The sequence below is a fragment of the Eptesicus fuscus genome, chromosome 15 (assembly GCF_027574615.1).
Source record: "Eptesicus fuscus isolate TK198812 chromosome 15, DD_ASM_mEF_20220401, whole genome shotgun sequence".
NCBI classification, from domain to species: Eukaryota; Metazoa; Chordata; class Mammalia; order Chiroptera; family Vespertilionidae; genus Eptesicus; species Eptesicus fuscus.
In genome coordinates, this window is record NC_072487.1 from 73,984,169 (window position 1) to 74,002,382 (window position 18,214).

At 57.2% G+C, this 18,214-nt stretch overlaps 1 protein-coding gene and 1 non-coding gene across 4 annotated transcripts in view; one reads left to right on the forward strand and one right to left on the reverse strand.

Annotated features, from left to right (window-relative positions):
* Nucleotides 1–18,214, forward strand: part of DNM1 (dynamin 1) — a 41,937-nt gene that overhangs the window by 19,656 nt on the left and 4,067 nt on the right. For all 3 annotated transcript variants that reach the window (XM_054727398.1, XM_054727397.1, XM_054727399.1), the window contains exons 11-20: nucleotides 5,064–5,150; nucleotides 7,487–7,557; nucleotides 7,778–7,829; nucleotides 10,345–10,458; nucleotides 14,057–14,166; nucleotides 15,007–15,118; nucleotides 15,534–15,545; nucleotides 15,921–16,091; nucleotides 17,232–17,473; nucleotides 17,833–18,048. In XM_054727398.1, the coding sequence (XP_054583373.1) occupies nucleotides 5,064–5,150; nucleotides 7,487–7,557; nucleotides 7,778–7,829; nucleotides 10,345–10,458; nucleotides 14,057–14,166; nucleotides 15,007–15,118; nucleotides 15,534–15,545; nucleotides 15,921–16,091; nucleotides 17,232–17,473; nucleotides 17,833–18,048 (1,187 nt within the window). The remainder of the gene's footprint in view (nucleotides 1–5,063; nucleotides 5,151–7,486; nucleotides 7,558–7,777; nucleotides 7,830–10,344; nucleotides 10,459–14,056; nucleotides 14,167–15,006; nucleotides 15,119–15,533; nucleotides 15,546–15,920; nucleotides 16,092–17,231; nucleotides 17,474–17,832; nucleotides 18,049–18,214) is intronic.
* Nucleotides 12,396–12,476, reverse strand: MIR199-3 (microRNA mir-199-3). The gene has a single exon (NR_129201.2). It is a non-coding gene; the product is annotated as a microRNA mir-199-3 (primary transcript).

The window sequence follows — 18,214 nt, forward strand, 5'->3', positions numbered from 1 at the left end:
GGAATAACAATAGCGTTGATGATAAGGAACAGGCAGCTATTTAGTGAGCAATCGCTAAGTGCCATGCACTAAACTAAGTGCTCGCCTGTTACCTGACTTAATCCTGTCAACAACCCTAAGAAGTGGTAGTATTATCCCCACTTTACAGATGATGACACTGCGTCTCCGTCTCCGTAAGGAAAAGCAGCGTGGGATTCAGACTTGGGAGGCGGAGGGAAGAGATCTGGGATCAGGGCCTCCTGGCCTAGGGGAGCCGTCCCAGTCCCTCAAAACCGATTTGCCTCAAAGCCTATTGGGTGACTCCTTTTACCTGAATCCATGCGCACGCGGCAGGGTCAGCCTCTTAGGAATCACCTGTGACCTTTTAGATGCCTTTTTCCTATTTGTCTGCTTTGGAGCCTTTTGAGGATTTTTAGCCAGATTTCCTGAAGCAGTTCTTCCCAGGGGAGTGCCTGGGCGTCAGCTGTCTGGGGGAGCCTTTCCAGAACGCAAATGCTGCCCCCCTTCAAGCAGGCTGAACCGGAATCCCTGGGGGAGAGCCCCGCTTGGCCTGTATTTGAAAAACTCCCTATGCTGGGGGGGGGGGGGCACATCTGCCTTAACTTCCCTTTTCAAATAAGCATCTCAGTGCTCCTGGCTCACACACAGTTAGTCCTGTGCACCCCTTTCACAACCCTTTTAGCCCACTTTTGTGTCAAATGGGGAGAGACTCGGCCAATGAGCATCCTCTCAGTGCCCGGTGCAGGTGCAGTAAAACCTGGACTGGACTCTCCCATTCCACAGTATTGTGACATCTAGGTCACGAGCCCAGGGCATCGCGAATCCCAGGCAACGCGATCTTTTGTCAAACTTTGAAAAAGCTGCCTTAGATCCCTTTACACAAGAAGTCCAGATATAACTGAAATTTTTAAAATAATTTTTATTTTTCAATTACAGTTGACGTACCATACTTTAGTTTCAGGTATACGCCCCAGTGAATCGACATTTATATAATTTATGAAGAGATCACCCCGATAAATCTAGTACCCATCTGACTCCATACAAAGTTATCACAATATTATTGATTATATTCCCTGCGCTGTATATTATGTCCCCGTGACAATTCTGTAACTACCACTTTGTACTTATTAATCCCTAATATTTTTTAAAGTTGATTGCTTTTAGAGAGAGAGCAAGAGGGAGAGAGGGAGAGAGAGAGAGAATCATCAATTTGTTGTTCCACTTATTCATGCATTCATTGGTTGATTCTTGTATGTGCCCTGTCCGGGGATGGAACCCATAACCTTGGTGTATCAGGATGATGCTCTACCCCACTGAGCTACCTGGCCAGGGCCTACCTAAACATTTTTAATGATAGCCTAATATTCCATTGAATAGACTTATCACCGTTTACTTACCCATTTTCCTATTGGTGAACATTTAAATTGCCTCCAGCTTTTCAATATTATAAAGTAACCTGGCAATGAACATCTTTGTTATAAAGAATTTTATTTTTTCTCTCTAGAATTATTTCTTCAGGATAGATTCCTAGAAGACTGACTACTGGATATAAACATTTAAAAACCATGGCACTCTTTGCTGAACTGAATTCCAAAAAAGAAAGTAATTATTGTAAATGCTAAAATTTTGGAAACAACCCAAAAGTCCATCAAGAGGAGACTGATTATATAAAGTATCACACCGACAAAGACTATCCAGTCATACCTTAGAGATGTTGGGAGTTTGGTTTCAGACCTCTGCAGTAAAGGAAATATCGCAGTAAAGCGAAGCACATGAATTTTTTTGGTTTCCCAGTGTGTATAAAAGTTCTATTTACACTATACTGTAGTCTGTTAAGTATGCAATAGCGTTTTGTCTAAAAAAGCAATGTACATACCTTAACTTAAAAATGCGTTATTGCCTTAGCTGGTTTGGCTCGGTGGATAGAGCATCGGCCTGCGGACTGAGGGGTCCCAGGTTTGATTTCGGTCAAGGGCACATGCCAGGGTTGCAGGCTCTATCCCCAGTAGGGGGCGCACAAGAGGCAGCTGATCAATGATTCTCTCTCATCATTGATGTTTCTCTCTCCCCCTCTCTGAAATAATAATAAAAAAATTAAATACTTTATTGCTAAAAAAATGCTAACCATCATCTAGCCATCAGCGAGTCATAATCGTTTTGCTGGTGGAGGGTTTTACTTTTAATTTGTAAAAATTGCAGTATCTGCAAAGCGCAATAAAGCAAGGTATGCCTACAGCCGCTTAAAGGGCAATGCATACTTATTTCCTTTCAATGTCCCTCCACAACATTCTGTGGGGGAGAGGGGAGCAGTTTCAGAAAAGAATGTATAGTATTTAGGGGAACAATACATATGAATGATAAAGCTCCAGAGAAATATCCACCAAATTGCTAACTATTACTTTAAGAGAGGGCAAGAATGTAGGAATTTTTCCATTTTTACTGCACACATTTTAATCACTTTCAAATTTCTTACAGTGAGTCTGTATGATTTTTGTGAGCAGAAAGAATGATCAACAAAAAATTTACAAAGGAAAGCTTTTATATTACTTTTTAAAAAAGTTTTCCCTTTTGGTTTATTTCGTGGAAAGTAATTCCTTTTTCTTTACGTGGCAAAATTCGCCCATCTTTGTCTTCCCCACCCACCCCCCTCTCCAAATGTCCCAGCGTCCAAACTCCTGCCAGAGATTTGAAAAATAGTCAACTGTCATTACCCTCGGCCCTGCCGGGACCCATCCTCCTCCCTGGATGAAATCTAGAGCTGAATGTCAGCATGCGGGGTGCAGCCCTCAGAGGGAAGGCGCCACCCCCCCACCCCACCCTTTCCACCAGCAGAAACAAAGGCTCGCAGAGGTCCAGCCACTTTGCCAAGGAGCCGGCAGGGCAGGGGCTGGCTTTGAACCCAGAGCCCTGTGGCTCCCGGGCCCGGGCCCCTCACCACCCACTGGTGGGCTCCAGCTGACCGCCCTGCTCAGCCAAGGTCTGAGAGAGAACAGTTCCGTTTGTAAAAACTGGCTAAAAGTTCTGGGAAGGCTCAGAGGCAGGCGGGATGGAAAAAGATGCTCAGAAGGAATAGGGAACTCAAGGGGGCTGAGGCTGCCCCGCCGTGTGTGACACGTGGAAAACTTGACGAGTGTAACATGCAGGCGGTTAGTGGGAGGACTGGTCATGCTCTTTGGCAAGTTGCTCCCTCCTCCTCCTCCCTCATGGCCCACCCTCCCCCACTCCCCTGCACCCCACCCTGGAAGGGAGCGCTGGGGACCACCTCAGAGGAGGCCTGCTGGTGGTGGTGACTCAGGCCCGAATCCCTGCTCCAACCCGGAGACTTCCTTCGAGAAGGAGTGGGAACCACCCCTTGAGCCTCTCGGGGCAGCAGGGGCCAGTGGCCTCTCCAGGAGTTTGTTTTCAAGCCCCTGGTTCACGGCTGCCCCTCCCCCAAGTCCCCTGGGCTTGGCCACATCAGTCACACCCTTGGCACAGCCCCTGGACAGTGGGGTGGGGGTGGGGGTGGGAGGATGTGACATCTCACATCTGCCGCCCTGGGCTGGCATCCAGGGCGCTGCTTCCTTCCCCATCCTCCTGCCTCCCCATTGCCCCACCCCATCTCCTTGACCTCCATCGCCCTCAGAGTCACCAACCGGGAACTAGTCATGCTAGCCTCCAGCTCTCTTCCCACATGGGGGCCCACCTGAGCGCCCTGACCCAGGGGCAACGAGTGGCTCTAGCTTTGCCGACTTGGCCCATGTGGCCCTGAGCGGGGAGGGCCGCTGAGCAGAACTGGGGGTCCCTGTGGGGGAGCTCCCACCGTCAGCAGCTCAGAGTCTCCCTCTCGAGGCGTTGCAGGCTCAGGAGGCAGAGGGCAGAGGAGCCGTGTCCCTGCACCTGGGCAAGGAGGGCAGGCATCCATCCTTCATCCATCCCCTCCTTCCTTCATGTGCCCTCCCCAGCACTGGTGGTGCGCCGGCCCCGCCCCTGCCTTCGGGGCCAGTAGAATACTGTTTGACGAGGAAAGATGACAGGGAGACCCCCAACCCAGCTCTTGGGGTGGTCGGGCAGGCTTTTTGACGGAGGTGACATCCAACAGTGTCTTGAAGGGGAGTGAGTCCCCCTGGGCTTGGTCCAGAGCCCAGCTGAGCCAGGGCAGACTTCCCCGGCAGAGGGGGCGGGCTTGGAGCAACTTGCCCTTCAGCCTCCGCTGATAAAAACTGGGCGGAAGCGGTGCTGCTGAGCTCCTGACCCCAGAGGAGAGGTAGAGACAGGCTGGCCGCCAGCTGGGAGCCAGACAGACATGCTGGGGCGGACAGTGCCGGTCCGGAGCATGCAGAGGGGGCAAAACCGGGTGGGTTCTTCCAGGAGGGCCAGGGGCCCAGCCAGGCCCCCGCGGGGTACTGCTCATGCTGCTGCACCCCTCCGCACGCCCCCCATGTGCTCGCATGTCCGTGCCTGTGGCTCCTGCATGTGTGACTGCTGGTTCCCCGCCTCCCAGCTCTGACAAGGAGCATTGCCCTGACTCAGGAGGCCCCGCGGCACCGGGGCCCTGTCCTCCCAGATCCTTCCTGCATCGGGGTTCCCTGCCTGGTGCCCCTCCTCGCTGTCCCTCCGGTGAAAGCTCTGGGAGCTCACGGTCCTCCAAGCAAAGGCCCAGTGGCCCATGTCCGTTTCCAAGATGGGGCCAGGGAGCGAGCTGACTCCCACGGCATTTCCGCCCCCGGACCGGCCCTCCCATCCGAGGGCCTCCCCAGGGCAGGGATGAAGGCCTGGAGCCAATGCCCCCGGACCGGCCCTCCCATCCGAGGGCCTCCCCAGGGCAGGGATGAAGGCCTGGAGCCGGGGAGACCCTGGAATTGCCATTTGGAGCCCGTACTTGGAGGAAAGGGGTGGCCATGGCTTGGTGCCATCGGCTTCCTGGGACCCCAGGTCTCTCCCCACCCTCCCTCCACCCCCGCTCTGGCATTCTGCGTGTGCCCCCCGCCCCTCGCCCCGGACCCCTGGACTCTGGTGGGCTGGGGGTGTTTCCTGCCCGTGCCCCCTGTGTACGTGGCTCTCTCCCCTCCGCCCGCCCCCAGCTCCAGCAGTACCCCCGGCTGCGCGAGGAGATGGAGCGCATCGTGACCACCCACATCCGGGAGCGCGAGGGGCGCACCAAGGAGCAGGTGAGCCACGGCCCCTCTTCCCTAGCCTCTGGCTTCGGTGCCAGCCTTCCTCCGCTCTCTGTCCTCATACCAATCTCGGCTGCGTACTGTGGGGATAGCTATGTAAATTTACTGTCTGAGTGTGCAGTTCTGTGGGAGGAAACGCATTCACCTGCTGTGCGATCATCACCAGCATCCATTTCCAGAACTTTTCGTCTTCCCCAAATGAAATTCTGTCCCCACAAATACTAGCTCCCGTTCCCCTCCCCCAGCCCCTGGGACCCACCACTCTACTTCCTGTTTCTATGAATTGGACAACTCGAGGGCCCTCGCATAAGTGATAGCGGACGACATTCGTCCTTTTGTGTCTGGCTTATGTCACGTAGCATAACGCTTTCAAGTTCATCCATGTTGTCGTAGCGTGTGTCAGCATTGCCTTTCGGAGGCTGAGTAATACTCCGTTGTATGTATCTGCCCCATGTGGTTTATCCATTTGGGGAAACCAAGCTGGGTTGTTTCCACTTTGGCCATTGCAAACAGTTCTTCTATGAACATAGGTGTACACGTATCTCTCAGAGACCCTGCTTTCAATTCTATGGGTAGATACCTAGAAATGGAATTGCTGGATCAGATGGTAATTCCGTGTAATTCTATGTATGATCATTTTTTGAGGAACCACCATACTGATTCCCAAAGCAGCTGTACCATTTTACACACACACACACCCGCAAACCTGCTTCTCAACTTCCGGGCAGTCTATCCTCTGGCATCTCTCTTTGGGCCTCTCTCTCTATTTGCAGTTTCTCTGGGTGACCCAGACCTGTCCTAGCCACCTCTCTTCCTTTTGTGGAGTCATTAATCAAACATTCACTCATTCACTCTCACACATGTTACCGAATGGGTCTCGGAGCTGGGGGAGCAGAGAGAGCAGGCCCTCCTCAGGGCCTCAGGAAGCTCCCAGCCCAGCCCTTTCCTGGTCCATCTCGCATCTTCTGCCCAAGCCCACCCCTGGCTCCTGTTTTCCAGCCTCTATCCTTACACATCCCTCTTCCTGTCCTCAATCCCTCCCGCTTTTGTATTTGATGCTATTTCTGAATTCTTATTGGTCTCTTTAATGACAAGAGTGATAAACACTCAAGAAAAAATAGATGTGATTACAAGTAAGTGTCCCTCCCTCCCTCTTCCCTGCTCCCAGTCTCTTCCACAAAATAACCACTATTACCAGCGTGGTGCGCCCCCTCCCAGGCATTGTCCTCGGCACACACAGATTCCAGGTTCCATCTTAATCTAGGGGAACACCTAGTACAGGTCAGACAGGTCACCGGCCTCCTCTCCTGGTGTCTTCCCCGCGCCTACGAGACAGAAACAATTCCTCCGTGGAACTTGAGGCTCGGCCAGCACAGGCCCCAGGCTCACAGGAGGCAGCAGGTCCGGGGCTGCACCTTGCAGTGTGCATCAGGAATGTCACTCTCATCGCGACCCAGCTATGCATCCCCTCACTCTCCATCATTTACAAAAAGGATCTTCCTAAGCCAGGGCCTAACCACTGTCCTCATCCTTTGAACAGCTTTATTGTTTAGAGGGTACCTTCATCTATTTCACCTTTTTTTTTTCTTCTTTAATACAGAGAGAGAGAGAGAGAAACATCAAAGATGGGAGAGAATCATTGATCGACTGTCTCCTGCACGCCCCCTACTGGGGATGGAGCCCGAAACCTGGGCACCTCCTGGTCGATGATCAACCACTGAGCCACACCGGCCGGGCTATTTCACCTTTTGATGGCCATTGGCCTGTTTCCAATTTTTCTCCACTGCAAACCACACCACACTGAACACCCCGGTACATGTATCTTTGCCCACTTGATGAGTTTATCTATGAGATGTAGTTCTAGAAGTCAATCTGTACATTTCAGTGTTGTTAAGTATTACCCAATTGCCCTCCAAGAATTTGATACTAATTTACACGTCCACCAATAGTTGATGAGAGAATCTGTCTTCTCACAACTATGCCCACACTGGTCATTATCAATATTTAGCACTAAACTGATAGGTTTAAAGGGGCCTCGTGGTTTTAGCTTACATTTCTTTATTACTGGGGGTGAGCATTCTTTATGTATCCTTATTGGCTACATGTATTTCTTCTCTGAGTTCCTCATTCCCATTCTTTGACCATTCTGATTTGTGCTTCTTGTGTAGGAACTCTTCCTTTATTATGGGTACTGTTATGTATGTCTGTATTCATTTACCATAGACTGTGGATGTATTTATTATGGACCCTGTATTGCTGTGAGTATGACATGCGTTTTAAAACTTTGTGGTGTCTTTCCCACCTGCCCCCTGACCGGTGTGTCCTGGAAGGTCATGCTCCTCATCGACATTGAGCTGGCTTACATGAACACCAACCACGAGGACTTCATCGGCTTTGCCAAGTGAGTGCTCCCTGGGCAGAGAAGGTGACACTGTGTGTGTGTGTGTGTGTGTGTGTGTGTGTGTGTGTGTGAGAGAGAGAGAGAGAGAGAGAGAGAGAGAGAGAGAGAGAGAGAGAGGCCCAGGCCTTCTGGGTTAACCCTCTGTGTTTGGCGCCCACTGAGCAGTGGCAGTGGAGCTGGGAGGAGTTCGGAGATGAGACTCTTCCCTCTCTCCCCTCAGTGCTCAGCAGAGGAGCAGCCAGATGAACAAGAAGAAGGCTTCCGGGAACCAGGTGAGTGAGCCCCGGTGCCCCAGCCCGAGGGATGGAGGGTGCCGGACGGACGCCAAGCTCTGAGAGCCCCCTCCCCCGAGGGGAAGGGTCCCACGGGGGCCAGGGAGCCTGTCAGCTGCCAGCCACAAGCCTCCCACTCTGCCTCAGTGACCCTCTCTCCTCTCTCCCGATGCTTCTCGTGGTTGATATGGTTACCTCTTTGCAGGATGAGATTCTGGTGAGTACCAGGACTGGGGCTCTTGGCTTGTGTAGCGAGGGGGGGGAGGGGCCCATTTGTGGTGGGGATGGGCAGGACGGGGCCCTTTGGCTTGAGCTGCTTGCACACACCAGCACAGGTTGCCCACACATGCTCTCAGGCCAGAGGCAAGGCCTCGCCACACACAGGGTCCCAGCCACCTGTCCATCAGTGCACATGCGCTAAGTGCTACTTCAGGCAGAGGCAGACCATGTGGGCCGGGGCGGGTGGAAACGCCTGGCAGGGGCCTGGCACTTAGTAGGTGCTGCTTAAATGTCTGTTGGACGGCTGGACGGATGGGAAAGAAGCATGCTTTGAAGCAGACCATCTCTACCAGGAAATGAAGAGATGAGTGACATGTCAAGAGACAAGTCCCTCCTCATCTGTTGTGTCCTTCAGATCCCTGTGGACACATCACTTCTCCACCCCAGTTGTACACACGAGCCACACAGTCCTGGGCTGCTCCAGAGGCGGGAGTTTCTGTGTAATAATCGAGGTGTTTGTGTGATTATTTCCCTCCCAAACCCAACAGGGGAGGGGCTGGGTCTGTCTCGTTCATCGGTAAATCCTCAGTGCCCAGCCCAGTGCCTGGCACACAATAGGTGCTCAGTAGGATAAAGTAATTAATGAATGGATTATGCCAGGGCAGTTGGGTTCAGTGAACACTCACTGGTGCCTACACGGTGCTGGCCCCTGGACAGGAGTCAGACCCTGGCCCTGCACCTCGGAGACCCGGGCCCGCAGGCAGGGCCCAGGCAGGGTGGGAGTCGGGGGAGTGGGCAGTCCTGGTGTAGGGGCTCTGGAGAGGGGTTTGGGTGAGCAGGGAGGAGGGCAGGGCTGGGGGTGGCCGAGGGAGGATGAAGGCTGCAAGTGAGGGCAAGGAGCAGGGTGACAAAGCCTGCTGGTCAGATGCTGAGATGCACAGCGCCAGGGTGTGGCATGTGGACTCAATTCCGAAGGCGGTGACAAGACACTGAGTGGGTCTTCACTGGACTGGGCCCGGGGGGGGAGAGGAGTCACAGGGCACCTGGCTGTGGTGTCCCTGTTAATGGCTCAGGCCATTACTCCACTGCTGATCCGCCATGTGACTTGGGTTCTCTTCGAGACTCTGGGGGAAGCCGGAGAGGGTAAGGAGGGCTTCGAGGGTCTCAGAAGGGGGCCTGGCCCCGAGGACTTTCCCACCGGCCCCAGGATCCTTGGATCGTCTGTGGACGCTCAGAAGAGAAGCCAGGGGGGTCGGGGCCAGGGAGGGGGAAGCAGCTCCCTGTCCTCTCAGTCTAGCCCTCCACCAGGGTCTGGGCCGTGGCTCTGCCCTTGGAGTCCAATGCAGGGGCCCGCGTCTGTGGCGATGGCTCAAGACTGCTCTTCCTGCTGTGGAAGGAGACCTTTGCCTGGAACTCCGAGCTGCCCCCAGGAAGAAGGGGCCTGGGCGTCTCATGCTCAGCCCCTTCCCCCTGCCCCCACTCCCTACCACCCCAACCTGTGTCTGGGGCCTGGGGCCAAAGACCCTTAGAACCCTACTATTGCAGCATTCATGCCACGTGTATTTATTGATCACTTACCGTCTGTCAAGCGCTCTGCAAGGTGCTGGGATACAATGATCGAGAGAGTTGACAACTCAGCAGGAGAGGCTGACATTAACACACACACACACACACACACACACACACACACACACACACACGTTAATTCAAGATCCCAGTCATTCCAGAAGATTTAAGGGAGTGATAAAAGATTATAATGGGGGTCCTGACTTTTACTGGGGGGGGGGGGTAGAGAGGGCCTGCCTGGGAATGAAGGTGACTTCTGAGCCGATACACAGAGGGTGAGTAGGCATTTGCCAGGCAAACAGGAAGGGAGGCGCTCTGGAGGCAGAGGCGACAGCAGCATGTGCAAAGTCCCTGAGGTCGGGGACAAGTCTTAGAATAAATCGGATCTTAAGCTGAAGAGGCACTCAGAGTTGTCTTGCCCCGTCGGCCACCTAAGCTCTGCTTGGGCACTGTTAGTGGTGGGGGCTCCTCTCCTCCCGGCCAGCAGGGCCCTACTCACGTGGCTCTGACTGTCAGCAGGCTCTGTATCCTGAGCTCTGCCTTCCTCTGTCCTCCAACCTGTTCACTGGTGGTTCAAACCAGGCCAGGTCTGGCCCCCACCCTCCCGGACCGGCCAGGCCTCCAAGAGCTGGGGGAGGGGTGGGCTTTCTAGTGCCTCTCTTTGCCTACCCCAACCTCCCCGGGGAAGCCAGGACTCTGCCCATTGACCTCCTGCCCCCTCACCCTCCAGGTCATCCGGAAGGGCTGGCTGACCATTAACAACATTGGCATTATGAAGGGGGGCTCGAAGGAGTACTGGTTTGTGCTGACTGCCGAGAATCTGTCCTGGTACAAGGATGATGAGGTGAGTCAAGGGGTTTGACTGGTGGCCAAAGTCAGGCTCAGACCCAACGGGGGGTTTTACAAATCCCATCAAAGACCCTGGGGTGGAGCTAGGCTGCAAGGATCAGGGGCAGGCAATCCTGGGGGCTCATCGGGGCTGGGCAGAGAAGGTGGCGTGGCAGGACTGGGAGCCTGGGCTGAGCACCCTCAAGAAGGTGGGCGAGGGTGCTGGGCACCCCCCTAACCCCAAACCCTGGCCCTGCAGCCGTCCTGTTCTGCTCCAGGGCGCGCCACCTCTTCTGTGGCCCCCACAGACCATGACACACACAGTCCAGCTGCCAGCCGCCCTGTTAACCCCTGCACCCCAGTCCCCCAGACCCCAGCGTCCAGGGGAGATACCCAGAGCGCCTCCAGGCTGAGGGGTCAGGAATGACGGGAACCCACAGAGGCGCCCCTCAAAACCCCTCCCTGCCCAGTGGGGCACACAGACCCCCCACCAGCCAGCGCCCTCCCCTGCTGCCGGTCTCCTTTAAGAATGAGTCTGTTTGGCTTCCACATCTGGATTCCAGAGGTGACCAGAGAGAGCGGGGAGGGCTGGGGGGGCTTGTGGTAATGAACTCCAGCTGGCCGCGTGTGGGGGAGGGGACCCTCTTCTCCCCGAGAGGGCCGTTGGAGAAGGGGGCGCCCTCCACTCTCAATGGGGAAGCAGGGCTGGGGGGGGGGGGTTGGTCTCCCAGTCCCCCCTCCCCCGCTCTCTGCCCCCTTCAAGTCGCCCTGGACAGGCCCCATCCCCACCTTGGGCGGGACCCTCTGTCGTCACTAGCAGGGGCGCCAAGCCATCTGGACCTCATTACCTCAAGCCTGGCCTCTCCCAGAGCACAGGGGCCCCGGGAAGGGATGGAGTGTGAGGTGGCGTGGCAGGCGGGTGTGGGGGCGTTGCTTCCTGCTCTGTTGCCCAGGCCGGCTCCCATGGGCTGGGGGTGCCCGCGGCAGGCCCCACAACCGACAGTGTGACCTGGGGCTGACCGGCTGCACTGCGGGTGAAGGGAGTGTGTCTGGGGCCCTGTCCTCATACCTGTGCATAAAGGGGTCTTTCTTGGGCTCTGTGTGTGCATTGGAGTCGAGCTGTGTGGAAGGGGCCCTGAGTGTGCATGGGGGCGGGGGGAGATGTGGGGGAAAGTGAGTGCTGGAGGGGGAGGGGAGGCTTGTGGCTGTTGTGTGCGAGTGTTTTGTGGGAGAGTGTTTGGGGTGTAAGCATGTAGGTATATTTGGTATATGAGGGTCTTATGTGTATCTGGGGGCAGACTGTGTGTGCCTGAAGCATGACTCGGGCGTGTGTGCTGTGTTCTGTGTGTGGTGGGGGGGGGGGGGGGGCTTAAGGAGGGAGGGTGTGTGTGTGTGCAGTGTCTGAGAATATGTATGTGTTTGGGATGTAAGATGGGAGAGGACCAGTGTTCCGTTGAAAGGGTGTGTGTGTGTGTGTGTGTGTGTGTGTGTGTGTGTGTGTACTTGCTCTGTGCTTGGGGCATGGATGTGTGATTTAAAGTGTGGGTGTGTGTGGGTGCCTGAGTTGTGGGGTGTGCATGTGTTGGATGTGAGTGGAATTTTGCACTAGAACATCTGGGGACATGGAGGTGGTCCCGGCGGAGGGGGAAGGGGATCCGTCCCCCTTCTTCCCCCAGCCGCCGGCCCTCTGGTCTTTGGGATTGGGGTGACCCTCAGGGCAGACAGCTACCCACATCCCCAGCCCTCATCAACTCCCCCATCTTCTCAGACTCCCTTCACCACCCCCTCAGCACCCCCACCCCATCTCACAGCAGGATGGCACCCCCTCCCTCTGCGCCTCCCCCCAGCCCACCCTCTGCCCCCCCCCCCACCCCCCCACGCCCCCGGCCCCAGCTCCAAGCTCCGGCTCTGGGATGGCGGTCGGTCCAGCTCCAGCGGCGCCGAGGGTCTAACCCAGCCAGCCTAACCAATGTGCAGACTACTGTACAATTTGGGAGTCCTGAACAGATAGTCTAAACACTGGGTAGACGGAGTGGTCCATCCGGGCGGCGGCGGCTGTCGTCGGTGGGAGCTCCGGCCCGTCTCCTGGAGACCCAAGACCCCAGCCCCAGCCCAGCCAGCCCACGTCCCCTCTCCGCTCTCGGCTCCCCTTCTGCCTCCTTTGACGTGGCAGGGGTGAGCAGGCGCTGTGGCTGGGAAGGAGGGGCTTGGGGAGGGGGCCGGCCAGCAGGAAGGGAGGGGTGGGGGGAGGCGGCCACTCCTGCCTCGTGTCCAACCCCAGAGCTCAGGGCTGTGGCGGGGGCCTCCCTCGAATGCTTCCAGATGTTCCCTGGCCTCATGTGCAACTTCCTCCTCTCCTCCCCCAGCCGCCCTCTGGGGCTCCCGGCCACCGGGCCACTCGCCTGGCATAAAGAGGGCTTTATGTGGCTGACAGGCCAGGCGGGTGCAGGGGCAGAGGGAGGTGGACAGGATGAGGCCAGGACAGGGAGCAGGGTTCTCCTGAACCCAGCCCCCACCTGGGAGCGTGGCTGAGGCCCCTGCCCAAGACCTGAGTCCCCAAGACCCACGTAGACCTCCTCCCCCCCCGCCCAGCATGGGTCCGGTGGCGGTGGGTGGGCAAGTGGGTTACACACAGCAGAGACCTCTCCTCCCAGAGCCCCATCCTGGAGCCCCCGCCCCAGAAATGTCTGGGCCCCTCCCCTTAACACACCATCCTCCAGACATGTCGGTCCCCAGCAGACTTACACACGTGTGCACGTGGGCCTGGCACTCACATGCCCATCCACGGATACGCATAACTCCTCCCAGACGACTACAGATAAATTAAGCACGTCCAGCCCGTTACACAAACTGTGCGCACAGAAACACACGGACGCACATCCGTGTCCTACAGTCCCGTTCACGCCAACACACAGACATTTACAATTGCCACACACATCTATATAAACGTGCACACATCCTCACGGGCACACACGCGTGCTCACATGGACACACGGCTGTGCCGGGCACCTCCTCAGACACACCTCTCTGCAGCACAGACTCCCGGGCACGCCCGCAGTGGTGCGAGGAGATGTGTTGGCGCACAGACTCGCCCTCTCCAGCCTGCGCCGTGTGCCTGATTGCTAACACATGGGCGTCTGCGGGGAGGGGGCTGAGCCAGCCCTTTGAAGCCGAGGGGCTGGTGGCCCCCCTTCCTGTCTCTGCAGTCAGGAAATGAAGTCAGAGGCTTATCCAAAGCAGGCCCAGCAGCCAGGCCAGGGGCGAAAGAGGCTCCAGGGCGGGGGTGGAGGGTAGGGTGTGTGTGTGGGGGGGGGACCCTGGCTGGGGCTGGCCTGGCCTGCCTCCAGGGCTTTCTTGGGGAGGGATATGGGAGCCACCCTCAGCCTTGCCACCCTGGGTGCTCGGGCCTGGCAGGTATGCAGAGGTGGTGGGCATGGCTTGAATGCCATTGGGAGCAGGGGTGCCAGCAAGCCCAGGGCACTTGGGTCAGACAGCACCTGTGCAGTGTGAGGGGGCTGGAGCCAGAAGCCAGGGCCACTCTGAGGACCCCCAGCCCCAGGCACCCCCAGCGTAGCAGAGAGCGGTGCCAGCCTCAGCCCTGGCTCTGCCCACAGGAGAAGGAGAAGAAGTACATGCTGTCCGTGGACAACCTGAAGCTGCGGGACGTGGAGAAGGGCTTCATGTCGAGCAAGCACATCTTCGCCCTCTTTAACACGGAGCAGAGGTGCCTGCCTGCGCCCCACCAGGGCTGTGGGGGCCCAGACCCTGCAAGCCCCAAACCTCCCCCACTGAGGAGAAGCGGGGTCCACAGATACAAAAAGGAGAGGGACTGTCCCACGCCCCACAGCAAGTCTTTCATTTGACAGTTATTTATGGAGCCCCTACTCTGTGCTGGGCATTTAGTCAAGATCTTTCCCCCCCGCCCCCCGCCACCCCCCCTCTCTCTCTCCCTTCCTCTCTCCCTCCTCCCCCGTCCTCACACACTCAGTCTGTCAGTGCCTGCTCTGCACAGGACACTGCTAGGCACTGGGGACCAAAGGGAGCCCCAGTCTTGCCTTCTCGTGTTGGTAAGTGTCCGGGGGAGGGCGGGCAATACCCGGCCTCTCACCTCCTAACCCAGGGCTCACTCTCATGGGCTTTCTCCTACTCGGAGACAAGGGTTCAGTACAGCTGCCGGCGGGGAGTCCCCAGAGAGTCGGAGAGGGAGCCAGCGGGGCCGAGACCCCCACGAGGGCTGCACTGTCACCGAGTCCTTTAAGGCGGGTTCGGTCCCTTTCTAATTGAACATGTTAGCGCTCATTTCGCTGAATCCTCGCATTATCCCCGGAGGCAGGAATTACTGTTCAACTGCCTTCCAGATGAGGAAGTTGAGGCTTGGAGCGAGGAAGGGACTTGCCCAGGGGAAACTGAGGCTTGGAGAGAAGGGCCTTACCCAGTGTCACCCAGCTGGGAAACGAGAAAGCCGGGACTGGACCCCAGGCGTGCCGACCCCGGCCCATGCAAGCCCTGAAGCGCGGGGTGGGCGGGCCTGGCCCGTCCCCTCACCGCCTGCCCCTCCTTGCAGGAATGTCTACAAAGACTATCGGCAGCTGGAGCTGGCCTGCGAGACACAGGAGGAGGTGGATAGCTGGAAGGCCTCCTTCCTGAGGGCTGGCGTGTACCCCGAGCGTGTTGGGGTGAGTGGCAGGGCAGGGAGGGGAGGGGAGGGGAGGGGCAAGCTGCTTATAATGGGGAGTCTGGGGCCCCATCCTCAATGACGCAAATGTTCCCGAGCCCTCACTGAGCTAAAAAATCACAGGCATCGCTCCCCTACCTCCCACCCTCCTCCAATAGCGGATTTCTGTGTCCCCTTCGCTGCCACAGATGGCGTTTCCTGCATCCCCGTCACGTGATAGTGGTTTCTTGTGACTGCCTTCTCTTCCCCCCCCCCCTTTCACTGTGGCAGTGTCTCGAGTTGCCTTAGAGTTGGGGTACCGTGCTCTGGGCTCACTCGATCCTTCCCCTTTTCCTCTGTGTGTCTGCCTCGCTGTGCTCGCTCGCGGTGGCCGTGCCGGTGTGGTGACCTCGATGGTTTTGGTGTGGGCCTCCCAGGACAAGGAGAAAGTGAGTGTGCCCCGCCCTCCCCTTCTGCCATGTGTCTCCAGCCTGGCACTACCTCTGGCCAGGTCTTTAGAATCACCAAGGGACCTTAGAGATGTCCTTTCCCAGTTCATGGACTGGGAAACTGAGGCAAATTCTAAGCTCTAGAGTCAGAGATAAGGTTAAACGAGGGTCTGGGGTCCTGAGGGGCTTTGGGATGGGCAGAGCCCAGAGACCCAGAGCATATGGGGGAGCTAGTGTCCATGTGTTCAGGCCAATTGCTTCTCCGTGTGCCTGAATGTTCCAGGTACCATTGGAGGGGAGGGGCTGAGACCTTGGGGTGCCTTGAACCTGGCTTTGAGGGTCCAGCACCCTGATGCCCTCTGTTCCCAACAACAGGCCAGCGAGACAGAGGAGAACGGCTCGGACAACTTCATGCACTCCATGGACCCACAGCTGGAGCGGCAGGTGGAGACCATCCGGAACCTGGTGGACTCGTACATGGCCATCGTCAACAAGACCGTGCGGGACCTTATGCCTAAGACCATCATGCACCTCATGATTAACAATGTGGGTGCACCACCCCCCGTGGGGGGGCGGGTGCTCTTGTGAGATCAGGGAGGCGGGCAGCCAGGTTGGCCTGGAGGGAGGGTTAGGTCCACACCAGAACCATCCAGTAGAAAACCGTATAATGTGATTCACATACCTAAGTCCCAAACATGCTTGAAAGCTTTTCAGGAGGGGCCAGGACTCTGCATCTTTTGCGAACACCCAGACCATGTTTTAAAATACACACTCTATAGAACCACTACCACCTGTGGCTCAGTGAAAAAGCGTAGGCTCTGGAGAATTAGAACTGTGTTTGAATCCTGCCACAGATTCACTGTGTGACTTTGAGCAATTGAACTAAACTTTCTGAGCCTGTTTCTTTATATGTAAAACTAGAGGCCGGTGCATGAATTCGTGCACAGGTGGGGGCCGATCTGGCCAGGCTGATGGGGGGGGGGAGACACGGGAGATTGGCCAGCCCCGCCCTCTGGTCGAACTCCTGGTGGAACTCCCCATCGAGGGGACAATTTGCCTATTAGCTTTTTATTATATAGGAAGTGGATAATAATAGAGTTGAGGAATAAATTAATATAAAGTGCATAGCAACACAGTGCCTGGCATGTAGGAGCTGTTCAACATATATTTGAATAACAAATAAGACGCAGGCCTATGGTGTAAAAAAACTCAGCATCTCTCCATGAATATCCCAGAGCCCAGGCCAGGTACCCTTCCCCTACACACCGACACTCACATCTCCCCCAGTCCAAGCACATTTATACCTGTTGCTCCAGGGCTCAGAACATTTTAAACTGTCTTCCTTATTTTGGTCCAGTGGAGCATGCAAGTCCTTGGAAAGGGTTTAACCAGCACATTTTACAGGCGAGGAAAGTGAGACTGAAAAATGCTGCGTAAGGGTTTTCCTAGATATATGATAGTCCCTGAGTGTCCTCCCAGATCTGTGATCTTGAACAGGTCACTTTTCCTCTCTGGATCATCTGAGAAAAGGGCAAGGGACCAGGGCTGCGGGGGCGGGGAACTGTGGAGATCTCAGAGTTTAGGCAGAGACCCCCACCCCAAAACTTCCAGTAGCAGGGCCCCGCGAGGCGGGCAGAAAAGGCGTCAGGTCCCACTCCTCTCCTCTCTTCGCCTGCCGGCACACAGACCAAGGAATTCATCTTCTCGGAGCTGTTGGCCAACCTGTACTCGTGCGGGGACCAGAACACACTGATGGAGGAGTCAGCCGAGCAAGCTCAGCGGCGCGATGAGATGCTGCGCATGTACCACGCACTGAAGGAGGCGCTCAGCATCATCGGCGACATCAACACGACCACTGTCAGCACGCCCATGCCACCGCCCGTGGACGACTCCTGGCTGCAGGTGCAGAGTGTACCGGCTGGACGCAGGTACCAGGGCCGGCCCCCACGGCCCCAAAGCCCCCCAGCCCGGGGCCCGCGGGAGGAGGGCCGGGACCGGGCAGTGGCGCGCCCGCGTCACCGGGGCGGCTCCCACTGGAGCGAGGGGCGGGTCTTAGAGAGGGTGGGGCTTGTCGCGGGGCGGGGCTTGCCGTGGAGCGCTGGCTGCGGGGCGGGGCGGGGCGGAGCTGGAACGTGGGAGCCACTGGGGGCGGGGTTTAATTTCCGGCGACCACATGGGGCGGGGCTTGCGTGCATGGGCGGGGCCTGCACGGGGCTGGGGCGGGGCTTCGGATGGGGCGGAGCCGCTCATCTCTCGCCTCTTGTCCTCGGCTCCCTTTTGCCCGCAGGTCACCCACGTCCAGCCCCACGCCGCAGCGCCGAGCCCCCGCCGTGCCCCCAGCCCGGCCCGGGTCGCGGGGCCCTGCTCCTGGGCCTCCGCCTGCTGGGTCCGCCCTGGGGGCGGCGCCCCCCGTGCCCTCCAGGCCGGGGGCTTCCCCTGACCCCTTCGGTCCTCCCCCCCAGGTGCCCTCGCGCCCCAACCGTGCCCCGCCCGGGGTCCCCAGGTGAGTAGGGGTTGAAAGCCGCGGAAGAGACCGCCGGGCGGGCGTGGCCGGGAGGGAGATGTGGCTGGATCCTGCAGCATCCGCCCTGGCCGCCAGAGCCGGCCCTCGAGGGTGCCCGAGCCCGGAGGTGTGGCCGAGGGCTGGCGGAGCCTGCCCCCTAGGGAGC